The sequence below is a fragment of the Alligator mississippiensis genome, chromosome 16 (assembly GCF_030867095.1).
Source record: "Alligator mississippiensis isolate rAllMis1 chromosome 16, rAllMis1, whole genome shotgun sequence".
In the NCBI taxonomy this organism is placed as follows: domain Eukaryota; kingdom Metazoa; phylum Chordata; order Crocodylia; family Alligatoridae; genus Alligator; species Alligator mississippiensis.
In genome coordinates, this window is record NC_081839.1 from 6,445,577 (window position 1) to 6,467,299 (window position 21,723).

The window sequence follows — 21,723 nt, forward strand, 5'->3', positions numbered from 1 at the left end:
CTCGCCCTACAGTCACCACTGCCGGGAGACTCCACTACAGCAAACCTGGTTGGAGCCTGTTCCTGCGGTGTCTGTGTAAAGCTTGCAAAGGTGCAGCCTCCACCTGTCAAATGGGCAGGAATAGGAAGGCAGGGGCTCGGGGGCAGCTGTAAGGGCATGCATAAAGACAAGGTCCTCAGGCCTCACTCCAAGCCCTCCTGCTCCCAGCTACGTGCCTTCCACCACGCTCCCATCCCTCCCTGCTCTTACTGCTTGGCTTCTTTCTCCTTCTTTGCATCCTGCCTCCAGACAAACTCCTTCAACCCGCCCATCCATCTCAACCGCTGTCCTCGTAACTCTCTCCTTGACCTCAGGTCATCATCATCCCTACTGGTGGCAGACCAGAGTGCTGCCATTGCAATCAATGGCACAGTGACACCTTTGCTACATCTCCTTTCGTGCAAGCTCCATCCTGACTTTAGGGAGCTATTCTGCAAGTGGTGGCAGAAACAGCCCTGAAGATGAGGCACCACCCAGATTCTCCTGACCGGCCAAGGAGACGACGCTGGGCATGGGCGAGAGTGTAAAAGGAGAGTTTTTCTCCAGGTCAAACCAACACGCTTGCTTCTGCCTTGTTCCCGGGGACGAGAACAGGCAGCTCTGGATGAAGGCGCTGGGGAATTAGGCAGACAAGGTTCTTTGGGTAAATCTGGTAGCTTTTATTAGACCAATTCAATTGGGGAATTAGCACCTTTTACAGTCAGGGGAGCGCCTAGCATCCAAGTCTGGAGCACGCTGGGGACGGCGCTTCGTCACATGATCCCATCACACGACACCCCTTCCACTTTTTTCCTAACCGGGAAGGCTGAGTTACACCTGAGACAGGTGCAGCTGGCCCCTCTCTCTTAAAGGGCCAGCGCATTCCCCGACAGCTGCACGGCTGGGGCTTACGGGCACATCATAATACTAGAGTGATGGGAAGAGCAGATCAGAGGCCAAACATTTTTCAGTACTTGACCAGTAACCCCCCTCCCCAACTCTGATGGATTTGCTCCGCTATAAGAGACTAGAGTTTGCCTCTGATTATGTTTCAATGTTATGAAATGAAAATCTGTCAGTAGTGGTTTTGTCCTAATCTTAGCCCACATGTGTGGAAGGCTATATATAGCTACACATGACAGTCGCATCAAGTGTCTTCCGGGCTGGTTTGCTCTATTGAAGATGATACACAGTTTGGCCATGCCTAATCAACAGGGCCAGTGGCTTTTTCTATGCAGCTTAGCAAAATGTTTTCAAAAGTGGGCACTGATTTTAGGAGCCTCTGATTTTTGGAGGCTGGACCCAAGAGACTCCAGGGCTGGGCCAAAGATGCCTACTTCCACGTGAAGGCAGTGGAAATACTCAGCCTTTCTAAAGTCAGGCCCAAGGTGTCTTAGGTTAGACACCTGGGCAAATTAGTCCCTGGGTCTTTGCAATTAGTGGGAGTTGAGAGGGCCCAGCTCCTCACAGACTGGTCCTTTACTGATGAATCCTAATAAATGATTCCTCGAAGCATTGCCAAGATGCTGGTACCTGCATTATGGGAGAGGGAAGCTGAGGTATAGAGGGGGTCACAAGTTTGCTCAGGGTTACACAGCGAGGCAAACAGTAAGGGGTGGGAATCACTGGAAAATCTCATTAAGGCCCAAGATTTAGAAAAGGATTGAGCATGCTGAAAATAAGAGACATACCCACAGTTATCACAGTACAGATAATAAACACCAGCATTTGGGAAGGGATATAAATCCACTGCTTCGGGGCAGAAACCAACCCCAAACTATTTGGGGCCAGGAGGTAACGCTTCCTGATGGCAGATTGTCCAAGGACTGCCACGCAGGGTTTCTTGCTCTTCCTTGAAAGTAGCTGGTATTGGGCACCGGTGGCAACAGGACATTGGACGAACGGGACCGCATGGTCCAGGTCAATCTGGCAATTCCTATGTCACTGAGGTCTCCTGTCTCCCAACCCTGTGCTTGGACAAGCCCATCCTGCCTATAATGTAGCTGGCTAAAAACAGGCACCTCCCTGGGGCTCTGGAAATGAGCGGTGGCTTGTGCAATCTAGTTTTCAGAGACTTCAGCATTTTCAAAAAGGTCTTGGTTTCCTTTTTCTCTCTTTGTTTTGAAATGTTGGGCTTCTCACAGGATTTGCACAGGGAGCCAAGGTGTCTTGGTAGCATACCGAGCTCTCACACCCAGGCTGCAAGTGCCGTCAAGCACGCACCTGCTTGCTTTTCCGCTTGACACGCTGCTCTTGGTGCTCATCTAGTTTGCTTCAGATGCTCGCGACTGCAATGAGAAAGTGAAGTCGAGCGAGCTGAAATTCTCTTGTCTCCTTCAAACTGCTCTCTGCAACCGGTTCTGTGTTTGTCTTGCGTTTAAAAAAACCCAACACGTTGATTGACTCCTCCTTGCCATAGTCAATGGGACAAGAGTTGAATGCAGCGGTCTTGCTCTTTGGGCATTTGCTTTGTGGCTTTAACATTATAGAAAATGCTTGTTCTCTGCAAGAGACTGGCTTTCAGGCCATTTCCTTTCATCCTGGGCACCGATCGCAGTTTAGTGCCGGACACACTGGAGGTGCTGCTTTGCCCTCTAGGTTTCCCTGCCTGCGGATCCAGCTGACCCCAGGATCGCCCCATTTTGTGCGCTTGCTTGAAAGGGGCTTCACAGCTCAGGCTTAATTTTGCTGTGCCTGAAACAGTTTACTCTCAGGCCTATACCCAAGTCACAAACCCTACTGACTGTTTCCTGCTGTGGTTTCCTGCCTTAGTAAAATGCCTCCTCTGCTCGGCCTGCTTTCCCTTCCTGTTCTCATCAGAAGGCCATTTCTGGGCTTGATGTAGATAACAAGCAAATAGGTAGAAAAAAAGACCTGATGGCCATAAATCCAGACCTTTGTAGAGGCACCTCACTCCTGTACTGTGGAGCAAAGCAGGGGAGACAGCAGAATGGTTTCCCTGGGCAATTTACCCTAGGCCACTTGTACTGGCGTACCAGACACAAAACCACCCCTTTCCTCGCACTGTACACCCTCCCGCATGCTAAGTAGGACCTCAGGCAAAGAAGACATAGGTAGCCCCATTTTGAATGGTGGGTTTCTTCTGGTCTGCCCTTTAATAGGGAACAGGCCTGCCCCTTGGTCAACCAAGAAGTCTGGCCATTTTTGCCATTTAAAATGACCGATAGACAGAAAGTTGCCAGAGCAACACAGTGGGGTCAGCCTGATGGGTCATCACTATGTCTGGAGGTGAAGGAGAGTTCAAAGCCCTGTACGCTGCCGAACTGATGACAAGCAGGACCTGCCAAAGCAACCCAGAAAGTTGTGTTTCCATTACGCGTTTGCGGAAAGAGCGTAAGAGAAGAGCACGCTCCGCTCTTATTGGGGGCAACATCTACTTTTTATCATCAAAGTTCAAACTCCCGGGACCCAATGAGCCCCCTTGAATTTGTTTGTATTTCCATTAATCACCGGAAACAGGTTTCAGTTTGTGGGTGGGATTTAGACAATTTGATTCAAATACCAGCTACTCATTGCCAGGAGGGATTCTGCATTGACTCAGAAGGCAAAGCAACATTTCCTTTTGGGCTCTTACTAAGAGGGGACTGTACTGGAGCAGACGGTAGGTCCATTTCTGTTCTTCCCCTTTGTTTAACCTCGGGGTTTCAAGTGACATTTGCAGAGTCCGTTTCAAAAGCAACCGTGGACATTTATGAAATCGGAGCTCCAAGGATGAGTCAACAGTTTCTCTGAGTTATAGGAGCTGTGACTCATGTCCGTACTCAGGAATACGTAGGAATTGCCAAACGGGATCAGATCGCTGGCAGATGTCACGGCCCATCTTTAGCAATGGTCATAGACAAATGCTTCAGAGGACGATTCAAAACATTTAGCAACAGAAAATTAGAAGAAAATTCCTCCTAACATCAGTCACATAGGGGTCGGCTTATAATGGACCTATATTCCTTTATATCCCCATTAACTAAGAATGTTCTGACTCCCGATGGAAATGTCTAATGGTTTTTCACGTCCCCCAAGCTCTTGGCTTGAGCAGTATCTTGTGGCAGAGCTAATTAATCTTTTCATTAAAAAAGCAAAAAAAAAAAAAAAAATTATAAATAGAGTTGGGCAGGAAGCAGGTTTCCCATCCTGTAGGGGTTGTTGTGACTTCAAAAATGTTCTCATCACATACCAACACAAACCCAAAGCTTTTCAAAGTGAAAAGCCAGGGACTCAGAATAGTGCACTGGCTTGCACACGGACCTGGGCTTACAGAAGTCCAGCGTCCAGCTTTCAGCGTCTGCCCTGATGATTCAGACAAGCGCTTGCATCTGAGTCTCTTGCATTTCAGGAATGTCTCCAACCCACCAGCTCATCGTGGGGTGGGTCTCGCTCGAGTTCTCCTGTTCTATTTTGCATACTCAATTAAATATTAATTGAGCCGGAGAAAGTGACTCCATAACTTAGTAGCTATGGCACTCACCCGGGATGGATGAGACCAAGGTTGATGTCCCTCATCTAATGACTAGATAATTATGCATACAGAGCAGAAGAGCTCCAGTTGGAGACCCTGAGGAAGGCCAACCCAGGAAGGCCAAAAGCATGCTTATTAGGGCACTAACTTGGAGTGGGATAGACTGATATTCAGATATCTCATCTCACACATCTTGTTTCAGCAAAACATGGATTTAAAAGCTCTGGTTTCTTAGGGTGAGGGCCCTAATCACTGAGCTACAGTGACTCTCTTTGATTTGGATCAGAAATCCCTCTTGTTGAAACAGGTCTGGGACTTCTTCTATAACATCTGATTTACAACAGATTGAGATTTGCAGACAAACCTGCTTCGCCAAGGTGGGTGGATGGGTACACGGATCAGGGCCCTGACTTCCACAGGGGTTTGCAGACGACATCCTCCCTTTACATGTGTCAGCACTGCAGTGCAAAGTCTTGCTGAAGACTTCTGCTTCTTTTTCCTAGATCCAGACCAAGCAGTGTATGAGCCGGTGCCCGGAGTCCCAGTAAGCCTCTGAGATGCCCGATGCAGCCGCCCACCTGCCCTTCTTCTTCGGCAGCATCTCCCGGTCGGAGGCCGAGGAGCACCTCAAGCTGGCTGGCATGGGGGATGGCCTCTTCTTGCTGCGCCAGTGCCTGCGCAGCCTGGGGGGCTACGTCCTCTCCATGGTGTTCAACCTACAGTTCTACCACTACCCCATCGAGCGGCAGATGAACGGCACCTACGCCATCTCAGGGGGCAAGGCGCACTGCGGGCCCGAGGAGCTCTGCGAATTCTACTCCAAGGATGCCGACGGGCTCTGCTGCACCCTCCGCAAGCCCTGCACCCGCCCCAGCGGTGTGGAGCCCGAGTCCGGCATCTTTGACAACATGAGGGACAACATGGTGCGCGAGTACATCCGGCAGACCTGGAAACTGGAGGTACCGGCACTTCCCATGCACGCGCTGTCCACGGTTGTGCTCAGAGCCTTGCTGGCTGCACTGACCTTCTTGGTCTCCCTAACGCCAGCGCTTCCCTTTTCCTCCACCCAAGCCCTTCACCATGAGGGCAAGTGGCTCAGGCTCCTGCCCAAATCACCCTCCCTTTTCCAGTTCTGTCCGGAGAAATTGCTCTGCTCGGTGGCCTGGATGTTTGAATTCCTCCTTCTCTCCGCTCAGTCTCAGAGGCTGAGCTCCTAAACCCCTGCGGCACCTAGGGGTTCTCCCAATGCCTTTAGTCTCTCAACCGTATGGCGGGCATCTGTTGTGCATGGACCATTGCTGTTAGTCCGAGGTGGCTGTGCTTGGAGGTGGCTCAGCAAGCCAGATATGGAAACTCTCTTAGCTTTTCCTCAAGTCCATAGGCATTTTGATGGTGAACCTAGGAACTGTCATGCAGGATCTGACTATATTTGGCAGTAAGTAGAGAGGCACCTGTCCTGCTCTCCAGTCACCATAACATACAGACAGTTCAACACTCAGCGGCATTTAGCCAGCAAGAGCTCAGCCCGGCTACCTTAACTGTCTGCCCATAAGACGGTTCCCAATCCCTTTCAAACAGGCGGCTTGTTCTCACGGTCGCCACGTTCAGACTATTTTGGACAAAGGGGTAAAGTGGGTGCCAGCAGCCCTCGCAGAGACGGCGCTGCCAGATGTGCCTTTCCCCTCTGGCTGTCTCAGTTTCCCCGTCTGGTCGGTGCCATGACTCCCATTTTCCAATGTGATGTACTTTGGGATCTAGGGAGGAACTATGCTAAGCAAGAGCTAGGTATTAGGATCCATTTGCTCCAGGGTCCTTATTCAAACAGTGACTGGTATTAGACAGTGCAAAAGAGCAGACACAAAGTCCTCTTAAAAAAACCTGGCTAATGTGCAAAGTTTCTTCCAGGGTCCAAGCATATTGGTTAGCTTATGTCCTGTCGTGCACCTCTATCAGTGCACACCTATCATGTACTAAGTCAGTTGTGGCATGGCAGCCCGGGTATCAGCGTGGGCCACACAAGCCTGCCCAGGACACGAGGATCCAGCAGGCCCCTGCAGCCCTTCATGCCAGGTCCTTAGATGACATTGCACTGATAAGCGCTGCCTCTCTTTGCCACCTTTGGGTGCTGTTGCATGGCCCCTTTCTCTTATATGAGCGCACAGGGTGACTGGAAGTTTCCTCTCTACCTGTACTACGCTCTTTAACTGCTGCATTTATTAACAATGATGATTCATCTCTTCTGTGAAGTGAATGGTCCCAATCTTTATCATCTCAGGTTGTATTAAAGGTATTCCAGGCCCCTACATAGTCTCGTTGCTCGATTTTGAACCTCACATAATTCTGGAAAATGCATTTTTTTCCTGTGACAATCAGAGCTGCACAGGAGGAAGCGCAGCGGGGGTTTCTATCATGCCATTATGCCGCTGTCCCTCTCTGCCCCCCTTCTTCTGGACCCTAAAATGTTTGCTTTTTTTTTTTTAACCTCTGCTACCCATTGAGTGAAGGCACTCATCGGGCTGCCCAAAATAACACTGAGGTCTTTTTCCATAAGCAATGCAGTTCATTTAGATCCCAGTGTGAGGAGCACATATTATTCCCTCCAAAGTAAACTCCAAACTTTGCTTTTGTCGACATTGCATTTGAACTGCTACAGCGCTGGCCATTGGCCTGGCTTGGTTTGATTAATTTTTCAGCAGATCCTCACTGGCACCCACTGGGACGAGTGTCTAGACTTCAATGCAGAAATCGGCAGTGGTGTGAGACCAGAATTAAGATAGTCCCCATCATTTTTGCTATAATGAGAATAAGTCTTTTGACTCAGCACTGTGCCTTGTCCGTGCTATCCTGCGAGTGGGAGTTTCAAGCCGCCCAAGGAATGTGGATCTCCATTTCCCATAAGAAATGAATAAATGTGGAGGGTGGCTTAAGCTTTCAAACCTTATTGCAACAGGGCTCCGCAGAGTAATGCCTGGATGGAAACAAGCAGCAAGGAGTCAGCGTGGCTCAGCGGGATGGCCATCAACTGCAAGAAAGGGACCGTTATGGGAAATTATTCATAACGGAGACATATGGGTGGCCTCAAGTAGGGACATGCAGACTCCAAAGATAAAGATTGATGCCATCTACTGGCAATAGAAAATAATTGTCAATAAATCTGTGAGGTCTGTGAGCAGTTGTGCAGTGCAGATGACTTCCAGATTACATTGATCCTGACGGCCTGGGGAAGACTGTGAAGGGACAGGGAGCAACCAGGAGGGCAGGACAGAGCAGGGAAAGGCTTGGGTTTGACAAGGGAAGACAGCATCCAAGATCTATGCTGCAAAGATAACGCTGAAACTAGGGCTGTGTGAGCAGCTCCGACAATATTTCTCCAGGAGCACAGGGCACAGGTCTGGAAGGGGTGTCTTGAGTCACCGAGTCCCGTGCTGTGCTTATCAGGGCTGACCCCCCGCATGGCCACCATGACCTTCCTCTTCCCTTGACTGCAAGCCAGTGAGTCCTCCACCCTTCCTCACAACTGGTGGGCAAAGGATATGAGGGACAGGCTCAATTTGCTAGCAGAGTTACCCTGGGGCAGAATTCAGCCTGGTGTCACCATCGCGGTGACGCTTGGCTAGTTCTTTAGCAGCCACATCAGGCAGATTTCGGAGGTGCTCTGTGATTTTACCCTCCCCTGCCTGAGAAGATGCAAAAATCAAAGGAAACCGATGTAGCTACACAACAAGTCTCATCTCTCACTTTCTTGCAAGGGGGATGCCCTGGCAGAATGGTCTCACCTCTCACTTTCTTGCAGGGGGATGCCCTTGAACAAGCCATCATAAGCCAGGCCCCGCAGGTAGAGAAACTCATTGCTACCACTGCCCACGAAAGCATGGCCTGGTACCACGGCAACATCTCCCGGGAGGAAGCTGAGCGCAGGCTCTACTCTGGGGCACAACCTGATGGGAAATTCCTGTGAGTACCCAAATTACTGGGAGATGCGGTATGCCATGCTCTTGTGACTGCTACCCCTTCCCGGGCAGGGTATAGAGCCGGGGACCATCAGTGTGCAGCTGAGTCCAGGGGATCTTGCACTCCCCCAAGTAAATTCACATGTAGATGTTTGAAGAAGCAAAGGAAAGGAATGAACCTTGTGGGGCTCTGGCAGCAAAGCAGTAAAAACCCGTCACCGCTCGGCGTGTGTGCATCCAGGAAGAAATGAATGCACTTGGCCACTGTGGAGTTTGCATAGGGAATATCAGGGTTAGTGAGGTGTACTGGGGCTGTGCATGGGGCACTCCAGCTTCACGTGGATGCCTTGGGATCTGGGCACACACAGGGAATGGGAGAGCCCTGGGGTTTGGAGACCAGCTGGAAGGATGATGTCCAGGGTGCCCCAAATGTTGAGAGCTCTCCGTGGCACAACTGGAGGGGGAATGATAGAGGCAAGAGCTCTGGGTGCTGAATTGGGGGGAGCACAAAAGAAGGCAGCTGCCTCCAGCAGCCATGCATTCATGATAGCAGCAGCAACCAGAAGGCACTATATTACTCTTTGCCCCAGATGCCTGGGCATGTCCCTACACTGCTGGGGCTCCCTAGTTGCAGCCTCTCAGTGCAGAAGCACTGCTTTTTCACAAGGTGAGCCCCAAAGCCAGCTATTAATAACCCCCCACCGTCTCACACAGACTGCGACAAAGGAAAGAAAATGGCACCTACGCTTTGTCCCTGGTCTATGGGAAAACGGTGTACCACTACCGCATCGATCAGGACAAGTCCGGCAAGTACTCCATCCCCGAGGGAACCAAGTTTGACACGCTCTGGCAGGTAAGGTACCGTGGGGCACTCTCTGCAGCTGGCACCCCTTCTCCTGCCATATGCACCTGGAGAGGGTAGGAAACTTTTGCCTGAGTTTTAGGAGCTGGAGAGGGGGGCTCCATCTAGAGATAGCAGTACCCCATCATAGTTGCCTAGCTGGCAGTCAGGCCTCTGCAATAACGCTAGTAACAGATACTAGATCGAGGTTACCAACCCCTGGCATGCGTGCCGAGCATGGCCATTTTGCTCGGCACACCACCGCCAGCCCGGACTCCAAGCAGCTGCTGCCAGCCCCGGAGCCCAGGCTGCTCCCAGCACGCAGCTAGGAGGCTGCAAGCCCTGCTGCAAGCAGACTGGCCTCTCGGTGCAGCCAGGAGGCTGCAAACAGCTGCTCCGGGTCTGGCATGTCGGCACTCCGGCACCTTCCAAGGTAGACATGGTGGGTTTTTTCAGTGCTCCAGCCAAAAAAATGTTGCCTACCCCTGTACTAGACAGATACCAGCCTTTCTGAAATAGTCCTGGCCTCATGATGCCCCCTGCACCTCTCACTGAAAGGCCCCATTGCCATATCTTTCTATGGAGGTCCTTTAGGACAATGCCCTTGATTTCCAACATCCTTGTCGCTGTGATTCCAAGGCTGGGAGCCTTGAGATGGCCCCATGAACTAAAATGAAGTTGTCCCCAAACATCTGTTGTCAGAGTGATGAATGAGGTGTGGGGGAAAGGAAGGGAGATGGAGGGTGGAGCACTGACTCGAACCCGTGGCCTATGCCCCTGCTCTGCCTTCTCCGACGTGATTACAGATGACCACAGGAGCCTTGGGTCTGGGTTTCCCATCTTCCAGGGCACCACACCCAACCCCAGGATCCTTTTCTCGTAGAACCATCAAACCTCTGCGAATCGTTCCAGCTTTGACGCGGCCAAAAGGCATCAAGCGCGTTTTGACCCTCTCTACCCCTGGAGGCTTCTCTTCCCTCCTTCTTCTCCTTGCTCCTAATCCTATACCCCAAATCCCTCTCCTTGGCTCTCCTAGAGCGCAAGAGGGTCCCACGTGCAGCGGGGAGCGAATGGGCTCGCTGTGACTCTGTTAGAAGTCTGTGGGAAAGAGCTACCATAAGCCACAGATGTTGCCCATAAGGCAAGGAGGCGGTTTTCCTCTGTACACTAATTTCCTTTTCTTCTGATTCCTGCCCCAGCTCGTGGAGTACTTGAAACTCAAAGCAGATGGACTGATATATAACCTGAAGGAATGCTGCCCTAATCCCAGCACCCCATCAGGTGGGTTGATTCTTCCAGCCAGAAGAGTAGAAACAACCCACTTTGGTCACTGCCCCAACACCTAAACTCTCCAGAAACACTGCAGTTTATCTCAGCCCAGGGGTTAAGAGTTAATGCTCCTGTTAGGCTCAGTCCAGAGCCCTATCCACGGCACTGCATTGCTTTTCATGGGCTGGGGTCATCCTGTCCTTGCTCTGCCGTTGGACAGAGGATCCTGCGCCCCCGGTGAGCTGGCATCTTTCATGAGCTCTAGAGGCAGCGCCTGATTCTCATTTACATTAACTTTGCCTTAACAACTAATGACATCTGCATCCACTTAAAGGCCCCCATGAGGCTGGAGGTATGGAGGGGGCCGTGTGGGGGGGAGAGGATGCAAGCCCCAGTATTTTTCCAGATCCTCCTGCTGTATTACCCAGCCCAGCCCAGACAGAGAGCTAACAATAGCATCCCTTTCCTGACTTCCAGGCATTGTAGCACCGGTCCTACCAGCCCACCCCTCCATGAGCGTAAGTATTGGGTCTATTTTTTCCAAGTGCTTTTGAATGTTGTTACCTTTCGGGCCTTGTGAGTAAAACCTGCCCTTCCCTGAACTAAGGGCAGCTGCAAGGCCTGGGGGAGGAAGGTGGGAGAAGGGATGTAGCTGGGCTATAAGGTAAGATGGAGACAGCATATCGCACATCCTCCGGCAGCACTGGACTTCTGATGGGGGGCGTCCTACTGCGGGGTCCCACGTCCCCACGCACCTCCCCTTCTTTGGTTTCTGAGTGTGACGGACAGGACTGGGTGGTTGGGAAGCAGTGTTCATGCACTTGCAATTCCCACAGAGTGCAAAGCACCCTGTTCCAGTTCACAAATGACACCAGACTATGGGGCAAAGCAAACACATTGATGGGAAGAAACCGAATCCGAGCAGACCTGGACAGGTTAGAGAAGAGGGCAGAGAACAATAGGATGCAGCTCAGCAAGGACAAGTGCAAGGTGCTGCACCTAGGGAGAAGGCATCACCAGCACGCCTATAGGCTGGGAATGACCTCAGCAGCACAGCGGCAGAAAGAGATCTCAGAGTTGTTGTCGACTCCAAGATGAACACGAGTTGCCAATGTGATGAAGCAATGAGCAGAGGTAACCGCAGTTTGTCGTGCATTAGTAGGTGCATCACAACCAGGTCCAGGGAGGGGATGCTCCTCCTCTATGCAGCACTGGACAGGCCACAGCCGGAGTACTGCTCTCACTCTCAGAAAGCCACAGAGATCCCGGGAAGTCCCTGGTCCTTGCTGAGACATCAGGGCATTTTGGAAGGTCCCAGCACCCTTCCACGAGTGACCCTACTGTTTCCCTGCATCACCTTATATACTTTATCGCTATTTCTCTGCCAGGTCCAGAGGCAGTTTTCAAGCCTCAATGCAGATGGATACACACCAGAGCCCATAGGTGAGCATCCCCGCACAGGCCTGTCTTTCTCTGAGTCCAGATTGGGAGTGGGGTGGACACTTGATAGGCCCCTTGCTGGATGCAAGCTGGTGATGCTGCGTTTTCATGCACCGGCATATGGCATAGGCTGCCTAGCCATCAGGGCTCGTGGACAGAGGTGCTATCTTTTATGAGGCTAACAAGATTTTTGCAAAAAAAAACCAACAAAAAAATGAATTGCAAGCTTTCTCCTGGGTAAAAATGAAAGTTCACATTTCATAGGATTTGGCAGAGGGCTCAATAGATGGAAACACCCTCTGGGCAGAGTCTCAGCTCTCCTGTGAGGCTGCGATGGTGCAAATTACCTTAAACAAAGGCGGGAGCAAGATCTCAGGTTTCAGGTGGTCAAAGTTGTTGGCTGCTTGGGAAAATATGAAGATTGCATTTAAAAAATCAGCTAAAATTCGACATCTTCCATGTGTCAGGTACCCAGGTTGTAGCTGTATTGGTCTAGAGGAAAAAAATCAATCAGGGCTCATGGACAGAGGTGATATCTTTTATTAGACCAACAAGATTTTTGCAAAAAAAAATTCTTTAATTGCAAGCTTTTGGGCACAAATAGGCTGCCTAGCACACTATTGCCACCTTCGGGTCAAAGAGAAATATTGCAAGGCTTATTTCTCACTGTGGCAACTGTAGCTGATGTACAAAGGTCCGGTTTGCTCCACGGGTCTCCGTATCACTTGTAATAATATTTTTAAGCTATTTAAAGGCATCCTAAATCCAGAAGTAAATCAAGCCTGGCCCATTCCCCCTCTGCAGCACTGCCAATAGGCCCGACCACGCAAACAGTTTGGCATGTTATATGTAGGCTGCAGTGGGACTGCCATGAAGGAAGCCATGCACATTATTTAATGTTGCAAAACCAAGGCCTGTGGCAATGGGATCATCCTGGAAGACAGCACAGGCTTGAAAATGAAGGGAGATGTCCAGGTGGGAAGGCCAGAAAATGGAAGAGAAAGGATGGGGAGGGAGGCTCAAAGACCTCAGTAGAGGAAGGCACGTTTCTGTGGGTAAATCTGATCTCTTTTATTAGATCAACTAAAATAGTTGGAAATATTTTGGGGGGTACAAGCACCCTTTGTCAGGCTGAGGAAGTGTCCTCAGCCCGATGAAGGGAGTTTGTACCCGAAAGCTTGCAACGAGGAATTTTTTAATTTTGGTCTATTAAAAGATACTGGATTTACCCAAAGACCCATGCCTCCTTACATCATTATATACAACCTGGCTGCAACCTATACGCCGTCACCAGAGGAAGGGAGGGAACAAACGGGCGGTTAACAACCTGATCTTCTTCCCTTGTGGAAGGCGCTGGGAAATCACGCGTCCTGCCCATGGACACCAGCGTCTATGAGAGTCCCTACAGCGACCCCGAGGACCTGAAAAACAAAAAGCTGTTCCTGAAGAGGGACCACCTGATGATTGATGAAGTGGAGCTGGGGTCAGGAAACTTTGGCTGCGTCAAGAAGGGAGTTTACAAAATGAGGAAGTAAGTGCCTCGAGATCCACAGATAACGGCGATGCTGCGCTAAGGCAGTGCGGGGAGAGGCCGACTGCTCCAGCTCCTCTAATCTGCTTTTCTCAGCTGGCGTCATCTTCTCTTTAGCTCTTCTCTCCTATCTCGCTGCCTTCTAGTCTAGTTCCCCAAAGGCCTTGCTTCCCTTCTTGGAGCAGTCCTGGGATATCATTATTATATAGGACTCAGCCTCCTGAGCGGCCAAGCTTCAACAGGATAGGATCCAGTAGATCAGCTGCTTTCTTAACTCTTCGTGTGTGCTCCTGCTCTTCTTCCTGGCTAGGAAGCAGATTGACGTGGCCATCAAAGTCCTCAAGAGCAACAACGAGAAAGCCGTGAAGGATGAAATGATGAAGGAGGCAGAGATCATGCACCAGCTGGACAACCCATATATCGTCCGCATGATCGGGGTCTGCGAGGCGGAGTCCCTGATGCTGATTATGGAGATGGCCTCAGGTGGGCCACTCAACAAGTTCCTGTCTTCCAAGAAGTGAGTGTTTCCAGGGGTCATGGATAAAATAGAGCTCGCTGATTCTTCTCTCTTTCCAAGCACACTATTGAAAAACTCAAAGTAACTCAAGGGTCCTGGCTTTGCAGGTGGAGGGATATGGGAAATATAACTCTCTGAAACATTCCTGGAATATATTGTCTCTAGCATGCACTGGTACTGAATTTATGCATGCTGTAGTGTGAGACAAAGGGCCCACATTTGGGCTTTGCCTCTCCAGAGTAATGCAGGCATCCAAGACCCATGCTCTACCTATGTGTTTGTGGGCATTAAAGTGCATTAAAGTGCTTTTTCTAATGTGCATTAAACATAGTACCTCCAAGGTGAGTTACTAAAGATTTGCATTAGGCTGCCTTAATGCACAGTAACAAATGTGCATGGTTTTTAAGTGACACTTAATGCGCTATAGCCTATTTTACTGCGCATCACCGCAATCGCGCTTTTTTACGTGGTGCTTTAGTGTACAATAAAATAGGCTACTGCACATTAAAGTGCATGTGTAGATGCACCCTGTATATCGATCATCTGTTCTCATCTAGTCTAATCTAAATGCAAATAATATCAAAGAAATACCCCTGCCTGAACTCTTCAGGTGGGCTCTTCTCTCAAGAGCCAACGTCCTCTGCAGCTAACCAGTTTCTCAGGTTCCCAGCATAGGCATAGCATGAGGTGACAATATAGCTGTGATCCACCATGAAGGTAAAAGGATCATGTCATCCTAGGGACCACTTGTAAGAAAGGTGAAGGATTTCTTGGCTGGAAAGGTGTATGAAAGGTGAAGGGTTTCTCTTGTCTTTAACCAAAGTATTTTCTATATTGATAATAGCAAATGGAAATTCTCTTTTAGAGGGGATGAGGCTTCTGGAGCAGGAGAGTTCAAATGATCTGCTCACTGCAGCTGTGACTTTCCCAGGGGCTGGGTTTCCACTGTACTGACGGCTTCTATTAGTCTGTGGATTTGTTACCCTGCGGTTCCCTCTTCCTCCCCAGAGATGAGATTCCAATGAGCAACATTGTGGAGCTGATGCACCAGGTGGCCATCGGGATGAAGTATCTGGAGGAGAAAAATTTTGTCCACAGAGACCTGGCAGCCAGAAATGTCCTGCTAGTCAACCACCACTATGCCAAGATCAGTGATTTTGGACTCTCCAAGGCTCTGGGTGCTGATGACAGCTACTACAAGGTGAGCGTAAGCATGGCAGAGGACTGCTGAAAGGGGCACATCTAGTCACCCCAGCAGGAGCCCATGCCCTTACCTTCATTTCTTAACAGGAGCTATGCATGCCTCTTGCACACATGCCATTAAACCCAATGACCTATAACCTTTCTAGTCTTGTGCTGAGATGCAGGGTAGCACATCAAGATCCTTCCCAGGCTGCCTGACAAGTGACTACACTAAATGCTTGCATGCTCAGGAGTTGGTCCCTATCTCAAGGGACTGGTTTAATATAGACAGGCATAATGCTGCACAGTGGAAATAGAGGAGCTGGGAATGTACATGGGCAAAGAGAACAAGGCAGCAAAGAGAAGAAGCGATGGGGTGTGATAAGGTGGAGTAGCAGGAGACGAAGAATATTTACTGCAGCCAGTTGGAGATATGAGAGTAGGAAGGGAAGAATCAGGCAAGACAGGTGAAGGAGAGGTGGTGAATGAGTCGTACGCTCTGTGGGCCGTGAACATCCTTTTGTTACCTGTTTGCACCATGCCTAGTGCAACGAGGCCTCGATCTTGATCCACCGGGGAGGCAAGGCAGTACCGAGATAGAGACGGCAAACACTGCAACGGTAATTGCCCAGGCACGAGGCAGGGTTGCCACCAGAGGACGCCCTTGGCTCAGTGATCTCCCCAAACCGGAGCTGGCAGACAGGCAGGGTTCCTGCTCCGTGGGAAACGTGTTTCATCCGTTGGTGTCTGACCTGCTCTACTTGCAGACACGCCGTGTTTGCTCAGACCCGGGCTTTCGATCTCTCCATCAATGGAGAAACAATTCATGTTTGGAGCAGCACGTTACCCCCTCTGTCCTCCGCCAACCTGCAAGTGCCTGGGTACAGGGTAGGGGTGTAGGTTGTAGCCGTGTTGGTCTAAGGACATAGGCAGACAAGGTTCCTTGGGTGAATTTGATATCTTTTATTAGACCAACCCAAACAGTTGGAGAATAGTTATTAAGCAAGCTTTCAGAGCTGGCCCTTTGAAACCTTGTTTACCAGTTACCTCCCCGGAGGAGTGTGTGATCACACTCGATGCATGTGTATAGCAAACCCGCCAATGGATCTGGAAGCATCTGAAGCCCCAGGTGGGGGTGGAGGATGTTTGCTGGTCGTAGGGCCACACATGATTGAATGACTCCCAGATTTGCAATCGAGTTGGCTGATTTGGTTTGGAACAGGAAAAATTTCCCTGAAAAGAAAAAAAAGGTGTACAGCAAACTGGATCTGTGGGCGGGCACAGGGCATTAGTGCTTATCCAGCTGTCCCAAAGTAAGAGGTCCCCTCCTTTCTTTGTCACTCTGCTGCAGGCCAGGACAGCTGGAAAGTGGCCGCTGAAATGGTATGCACCAGAATGTATCCTTTACCACAAATTTTCCAGCAAGAGTGACGTGTGGAGTTACGGCGTGACCATGTGGGAGGCTTTCAGCTACGGGCAGAAACCGTACAAGGTAAGCAAGGCAAAGACTTTCCGCTGGGTCATGAGCATCAGGGCCACACAGCAGCGTCTCTTCCGTCTCGGTAGAGCTGTGCATCCACACCAACCGCATGTCCTAACCACATCTGTCACTGCATACTGGGAAAGCCCAGGTATGGTTATTCCCAGTTCGGTGCTGGAATACCCGGAGGACAAGCATGCACAAGCCATGTAAGTAGTACCTGAGACAGGGAGCTCTGGGAAGCCCCTGCACCCAGAGCAGGAAGCAAGTAGCCAGCCGAATTATTAGTTACCCAAGTAGAGCTGGGTGAATAGTTGACTTGCTGAAAAATGTGATTTTGGTTTCCTGGAAGCTGTTCATGACTTGAGGCTGAACCCACTGAAGAATTGAAAAATAAGATTAATAAAATAAGCAAGGACAAGCTGGTTTCCCGGCATTGGTCAGTAGCCCTAGGGTAAGGCACTCACCCAGGATGTGGGCTGGGTGCCCTCTTCTGTTGGAGGAAATGTCCCCCCGCATCCTCCACCTCCTAGCCTGTGTCCTCACCACCAGGCTTGAGGGGACTTTTGCACAGGTGGCTCTCAGGCTCCCCTGCTGATGTTGTTCAGCCTGCTCGTCGCATGAGTGCCCATGCGGACGGGGTCAAACAGTCCCAAAATGGGGGGTGTCCAGGTCTGTACTACTGGTTCCTCCATTAGAAAGAGGAGAAAGCTCATAAATGGGGTGTGCGCTCAGGTTTGGACCGCCCTCCGCCCCGCACCTGCGATGCAGGAGCATCCTCGTGCTCTCTCTGCCGCTATGAATATTTAATAATTTATGTAACGGAGCGGCATCAGCAGGAGAGACGGAGGAATGCAGTCCAGCACGTATACCATATATGTATGGTATACCATACCTGTATACCAGCATGCATGCCATAGCCACCGCTTTTACTCCGTTACAGACAATTCCTCATGTGAGTTATTCTAATTTGCCTCCTTTCAGCCTGCCTGCCAGCTTGGGGGTCAGGGTCATTAATCTGCTTGATGGTCTTCCTGCAGAAAATGAAAGGCCCAGAGGTGATGAGCTTCATTGAGCAGGGGAAGCGCATGGAGAGCCCAGCGGAGTGCCCACCGGAGATGTACTCACTGATGCAGCAGTGCTGGACCTTCAAGTAAGGCTTTCCTAGCTAACCTCCCTGCTCCCTGCTGGGTCTCATCACTCAGGGGGTATGACAGCACAAAACAGTAGAGGCTTCTTGATTTCACAGCATCTCATGAGGGATAAGAGGCTAACCTCTCTGCACGATCCCTGGGACTTCGCAAGCAATTCAAAGGAAACCCGTTGGGCCACTGACTTGCCAAGCTGGGTCTCTTTGCGAGGTTCACAGCTGTAGCCAAAGCAGTCGGTGCCTTTTATGACTCCCCCAGAGCTGAACTTTGCAGCCTGGGCTGGTCCATGAACCTGTTAACAGGAGGCAGAGCCTGAGAGGAGGCCAGCACCGGGCACACAGGGACAGAAAGTCATTTGCTCAGAGACCACAGTGGTTGTCTCTACCCAGCTCCCGTTAGATAGGGACCCACAACTTAAAACCACCAGCACAACTGGTGCAGACCCAGCTGGGCCTCCAGCAATTCAGTGGACCAAAGGTGCTGACCCACCTCCGGGGTGACGCAAGGACCCCTTGACACATCTGGCTGTTCCCCCCTGCCCATGTCCCCCATGCACCCTCCACACCTGTGCTGCAGGTCTGTCCTCTGCTGTTGGCTTTGGTCTAGACCTTTGTGCTGATCTTTGGTGCCTCCTTGTCCTTCCAGGTGGGAAGATCGCCCAGGGTTCGTGACTGTAGAAACCCTAATCCGCTCCTACTACTACAGCGTTGCCGCCAAGACGGAAAAAGGGCCCAACGTGGAGGACAAGACAAGCGCAGCCTTCCCTTGAGCCTCCTCCCTCTGCCCCTCAGCACATGCTCCCTCTTGTACTGGTCTTTCTGGACGGGCGCTGGAGCTACTGGTTTGTTTCTCTTGCTGATTCTTTGGAAATTCTCCGGCCAGCTGCGATGTCACGGGAGACGAGGCCCCCGAGGGAACTCAAACACAGCTCGCGTCTTAGGCCACAAACAGCAGCCGGGATTTCCAGGCTGGCATGCCTGAGGGACTGCACAGAACAGTGTTGCAGCCTGTTCCTACAAGCTGCCAGACACCCCCCCACCCCATCGTGGCACTTTGCCCCACAGCGTCCTTCCCGAAGGTCCACCATGCTGGCTCCCAGCTCCGCAGCACGTTAGATGTCTCCAAGCTTCCCCGGGGAAAGCTTTGCACCTGATGGGCAGCTAAATTTGCCCTTCCAGGAAGCAGCTGGCATACGGCACCCTGCTCGCTGCTCTGGTTCCCAAGGGCGCAGGGCCGGGCACGCTGGGTGAGTGGCCTTCCACACCCGCTTGTGCTGGTGATGCTTTGGGGAATGCACACCATACCCTGGGGGAAGGACAGCGGTGGTTGCTCTAGTCCATGCCTCCCAGCACTGCGAGGGGCATGCTGCTTGCTGCAGCCCTCTGAAAGGAAATGCTCTGCTGTGACTGGCCATGGCATCACTCACCAAACCCATGGACTTTTTTGCACCAGCTAAGCTGCAAGCCCCTAGCCGCCTTTGCTCACCTCCTGGGTCCCTCCTGGAATTGCCCTGTGCCCTTGCACCCTGTCCTGGGCTGGGCACCTCTCTCTCTGGTTTAAAAATCCATTGACCCTACAAATAAACCAGTCTTATTTTGTTACCACACATGCGTCTCAGACTATTAAGGCCCGCTCCTCCTGTGCAGGCATTGCAGCATCTCATTGCTTCGCTTCAAATGCTCCTATCAGTGTCTCACTCCTACGGCCCGTGAGCTGGGTCTCCGGCCCTTTCGACCCTTGATGTCTGTCTGGCTCCGTTCGTGTTTCGGGAGCACAACAGGAGTGGGGCCCACTGCCGCCCGCTGCTTCTGATGCCAGCAGCAGGTCTCACCTGTGCCATTTCAGCTGCACTTTGCTGCTCTCCTTGACAGCCTCTCCCTCGCCAACAAGGACAGACCAAGCTTTTGGTGTCTCTTTGCCAGCACTGCAGCAGTGCCAGAGGTTTGGGTCAAGTCTGCCAAACAATTTTTTGCTGTCTATCAATGGTGAAGAGGGCTTATACGCTGCCCGCCCAGGTCCAGCTGGTGAGTCGGGGGAGAGTTAGCTCTTCTGGGCATCAGTACGGACCTGCAGGGACCAGTCTATCAGCGAGGCCACTGGGGAGCAGTGGAAATGCAGACAGAGCAATCCCTTCACTCACGACTTTAAAAACATCTAATCATAAGACCCCTGCACTGATCCAGGGTCACCCCATCCTCACACCGTGCCTCCAAATCTCTCCTCACCAGGACCTTGCCTTGACCTCATACTGATTTAAACTTTGCTGAGCAGGAGGTGACCAGCGGGGGCTCAATGAACTGCGACCTGGACTGGTCTCTTAGTTTCCAAAAGTAGCTAGAGATTTAGGATGCCCAGGTCAGGACCTTTAAAGGGCTCTGATTTCCAGAGGCAGGTGCTGCATGTCCTGCCCCGGGAAATCGGAGCCCTTTAAAGGGTCCTGAATCTCCTAGATCCTAGATGTCTCCTCTGGGCCCTGCCAGGATGTCTCAAGTTGAGTCCCCCAGAATCGTCCATGCAGAGGCCAGCATTCACACGTGGTCCGGCTGGTTGGGCATCAGCGTGATGGCAGGCAAGCCCTTAGTCTTGCAGGCAAACAATGAAACAGGAAAAAATGAACAGTCCCGCTTTCCACTCCCCATAGCACAGTCTGAAGTGCCCCGGGCAGAGGTGACAGTCCCCCCCAGCTGGAGAGCTTGGGCAGAGGGTGAGAAACGCTGCTGCACTAACCACAGCCCCTCTGCAGGACACGTCAGGAAATGGTTGAAACGGTGCCAGCATCCTCACCAGAAAGGAGAGAGCTCGATGGTGTGAAAAGGAGGAGGAGACACCAGCCTGCCCTTAGACGTACCCCCACCCCTCCCCTTTGCCACCCCAGACTTGCAAGAGAGTTGAAAAGGCAGCGGCGTGACCTTGCCCTGTCCCGGGAGTACAGTTTGCTACGCAGACAGGCGAGCGATGGAGGTGTGCGCTCGCGCAGAGTGGGCGTAGGGGGCTGGTGGAGCAAAGGAAGCAGAGCTCTGCGATACAGTGAAAAGGGAAGCTTATCTCTCACCATCGCCTGGCACCCGACAGGCGAGCAGTAGCTCGCGCAGTTCGCTCTGTCCAGGCGGGGGGAGCAGCGACTACAGCCCACCCGAGGCACGGGTTTTGTCCGAGACCCTGGCCAGAGTCGGGTCTGCTCGGACGGCCGCAGTTCCAGGGACATCCTCGGTTAAAAAATCAACCTCACGGGATCCCCAAGCATTTACCAGGTCAGGAGGAGCACGTGCGCACCGAGCGTCCCCCTGGCCTTGCTCGCAGCAGTACTTACCAAGTGCCGCCCCTTCTATCTCAGAGCCCGTCCATTAGCTCTCACAACACCCTTGGGAAATAGGGAGCTGGTACCCTACGGAAGGGTAAACTGAGGCAGCGAGCGAGGAAATGACTTCCTCAGCCCTGCGCTATGACTCAGTGGCAGAGTTGGGAATTGGACCCACGTGGCTCAACCGTCCACTTCTCTGAGCTTCTAGACCAGTGGTTTTCAACCTGTGGTCTGCAGACCCTTGGGGGGCCGCAGACTATGTCTAAGGGGTCCGCGAAAGATGTCTATGATCAATCACAAGTCTATGGATACCCACACGTACAATTCAAAGGGGTCTGCACCTCCATTCAAAATTTTTTAGGGGTCTGCAAAAGAAAAAAGCTTGAAAACCACTGGTCTAGACTGTACTTCGCCCCCCACCCTGGATAGAGAACCTGACTCCTAGTCCCGTAACCACTAAACTCAACCTCCCCGTTTGGACAGACTGTTCCCTACATCAACTGGTTACGAATTTTGCACAAGTTTTTCACTGCAAAATGCCAATTCATCAAACCTGAAACTTTACAGGG

General features: G+C 51.4%; 1 protein-coding gene across 1 annotated transcript; it reads left to right on the forward strand.

The window, feature by feature from the left end:
• Nucleotides 1-4,999: 4,999 nt before the first annotated feature.
• Nucleotides 5,000-19,459, forward strand: LOC102576066 (tyrosine-protein kinase ZAP-70). The gene is made up of 12 exons (XM_019485367.2): nucleotides 5,000-5,451; nucleotides 8,286-8,446; nucleotides 9,157-9,295; nucleotides 10,483-10,564; nucleotides 11,030-11,070; nucleotides 11,941-11,995; nucleotides 13,343-13,523; nucleotides 13,834-14,040; nucleotides 15,049-15,241; nucleotides 16,574-16,714; nucleotides 17,743-17,855; nucleotides 18,499-19,459. The coding sequence occupies exons 1-12, from the start codon at nucleotides 5,050-5,052 to the stop codon at nucleotides 18,620-18,622; spliced, it is 1,839 nt and encodes a 612-aa protein (XP_019340912.1). The 5' UTR covers nucleotides 5,000-5,049; the 3' UTR covers nucleotides 18,623-19,459.
• The last annotated feature ends 2,264 nt before the right edge of the window (nucleotides 19,460-21,723 follow it).

Excerpts from the sequence above, each read along its gene's own strand:
- LOC102576066 (XM_019485367.2), top strand. The coding sequence starts at position 5,050 with ATGCCCGATGCAGCCGCCCACCTGCCCTTCTTCTTCGGCAGCATCTCC. Across the intron at positions 10,565-11,029 it reads TAATCCCAGCACCCCATCAG|GCATTGTAGCACCGGTCCTA; the intron begins GTGGGTTGATTC and ends CCTGACTTCCAG. Across the intron at positions 16,715-17,742 it reads ACGGGCAGAAACCGTACAAG|AAAATGAAAGGCCCAGAGGT; the intron begins GTAAGCAAGGCA and ends GTCTTCCTGCAG.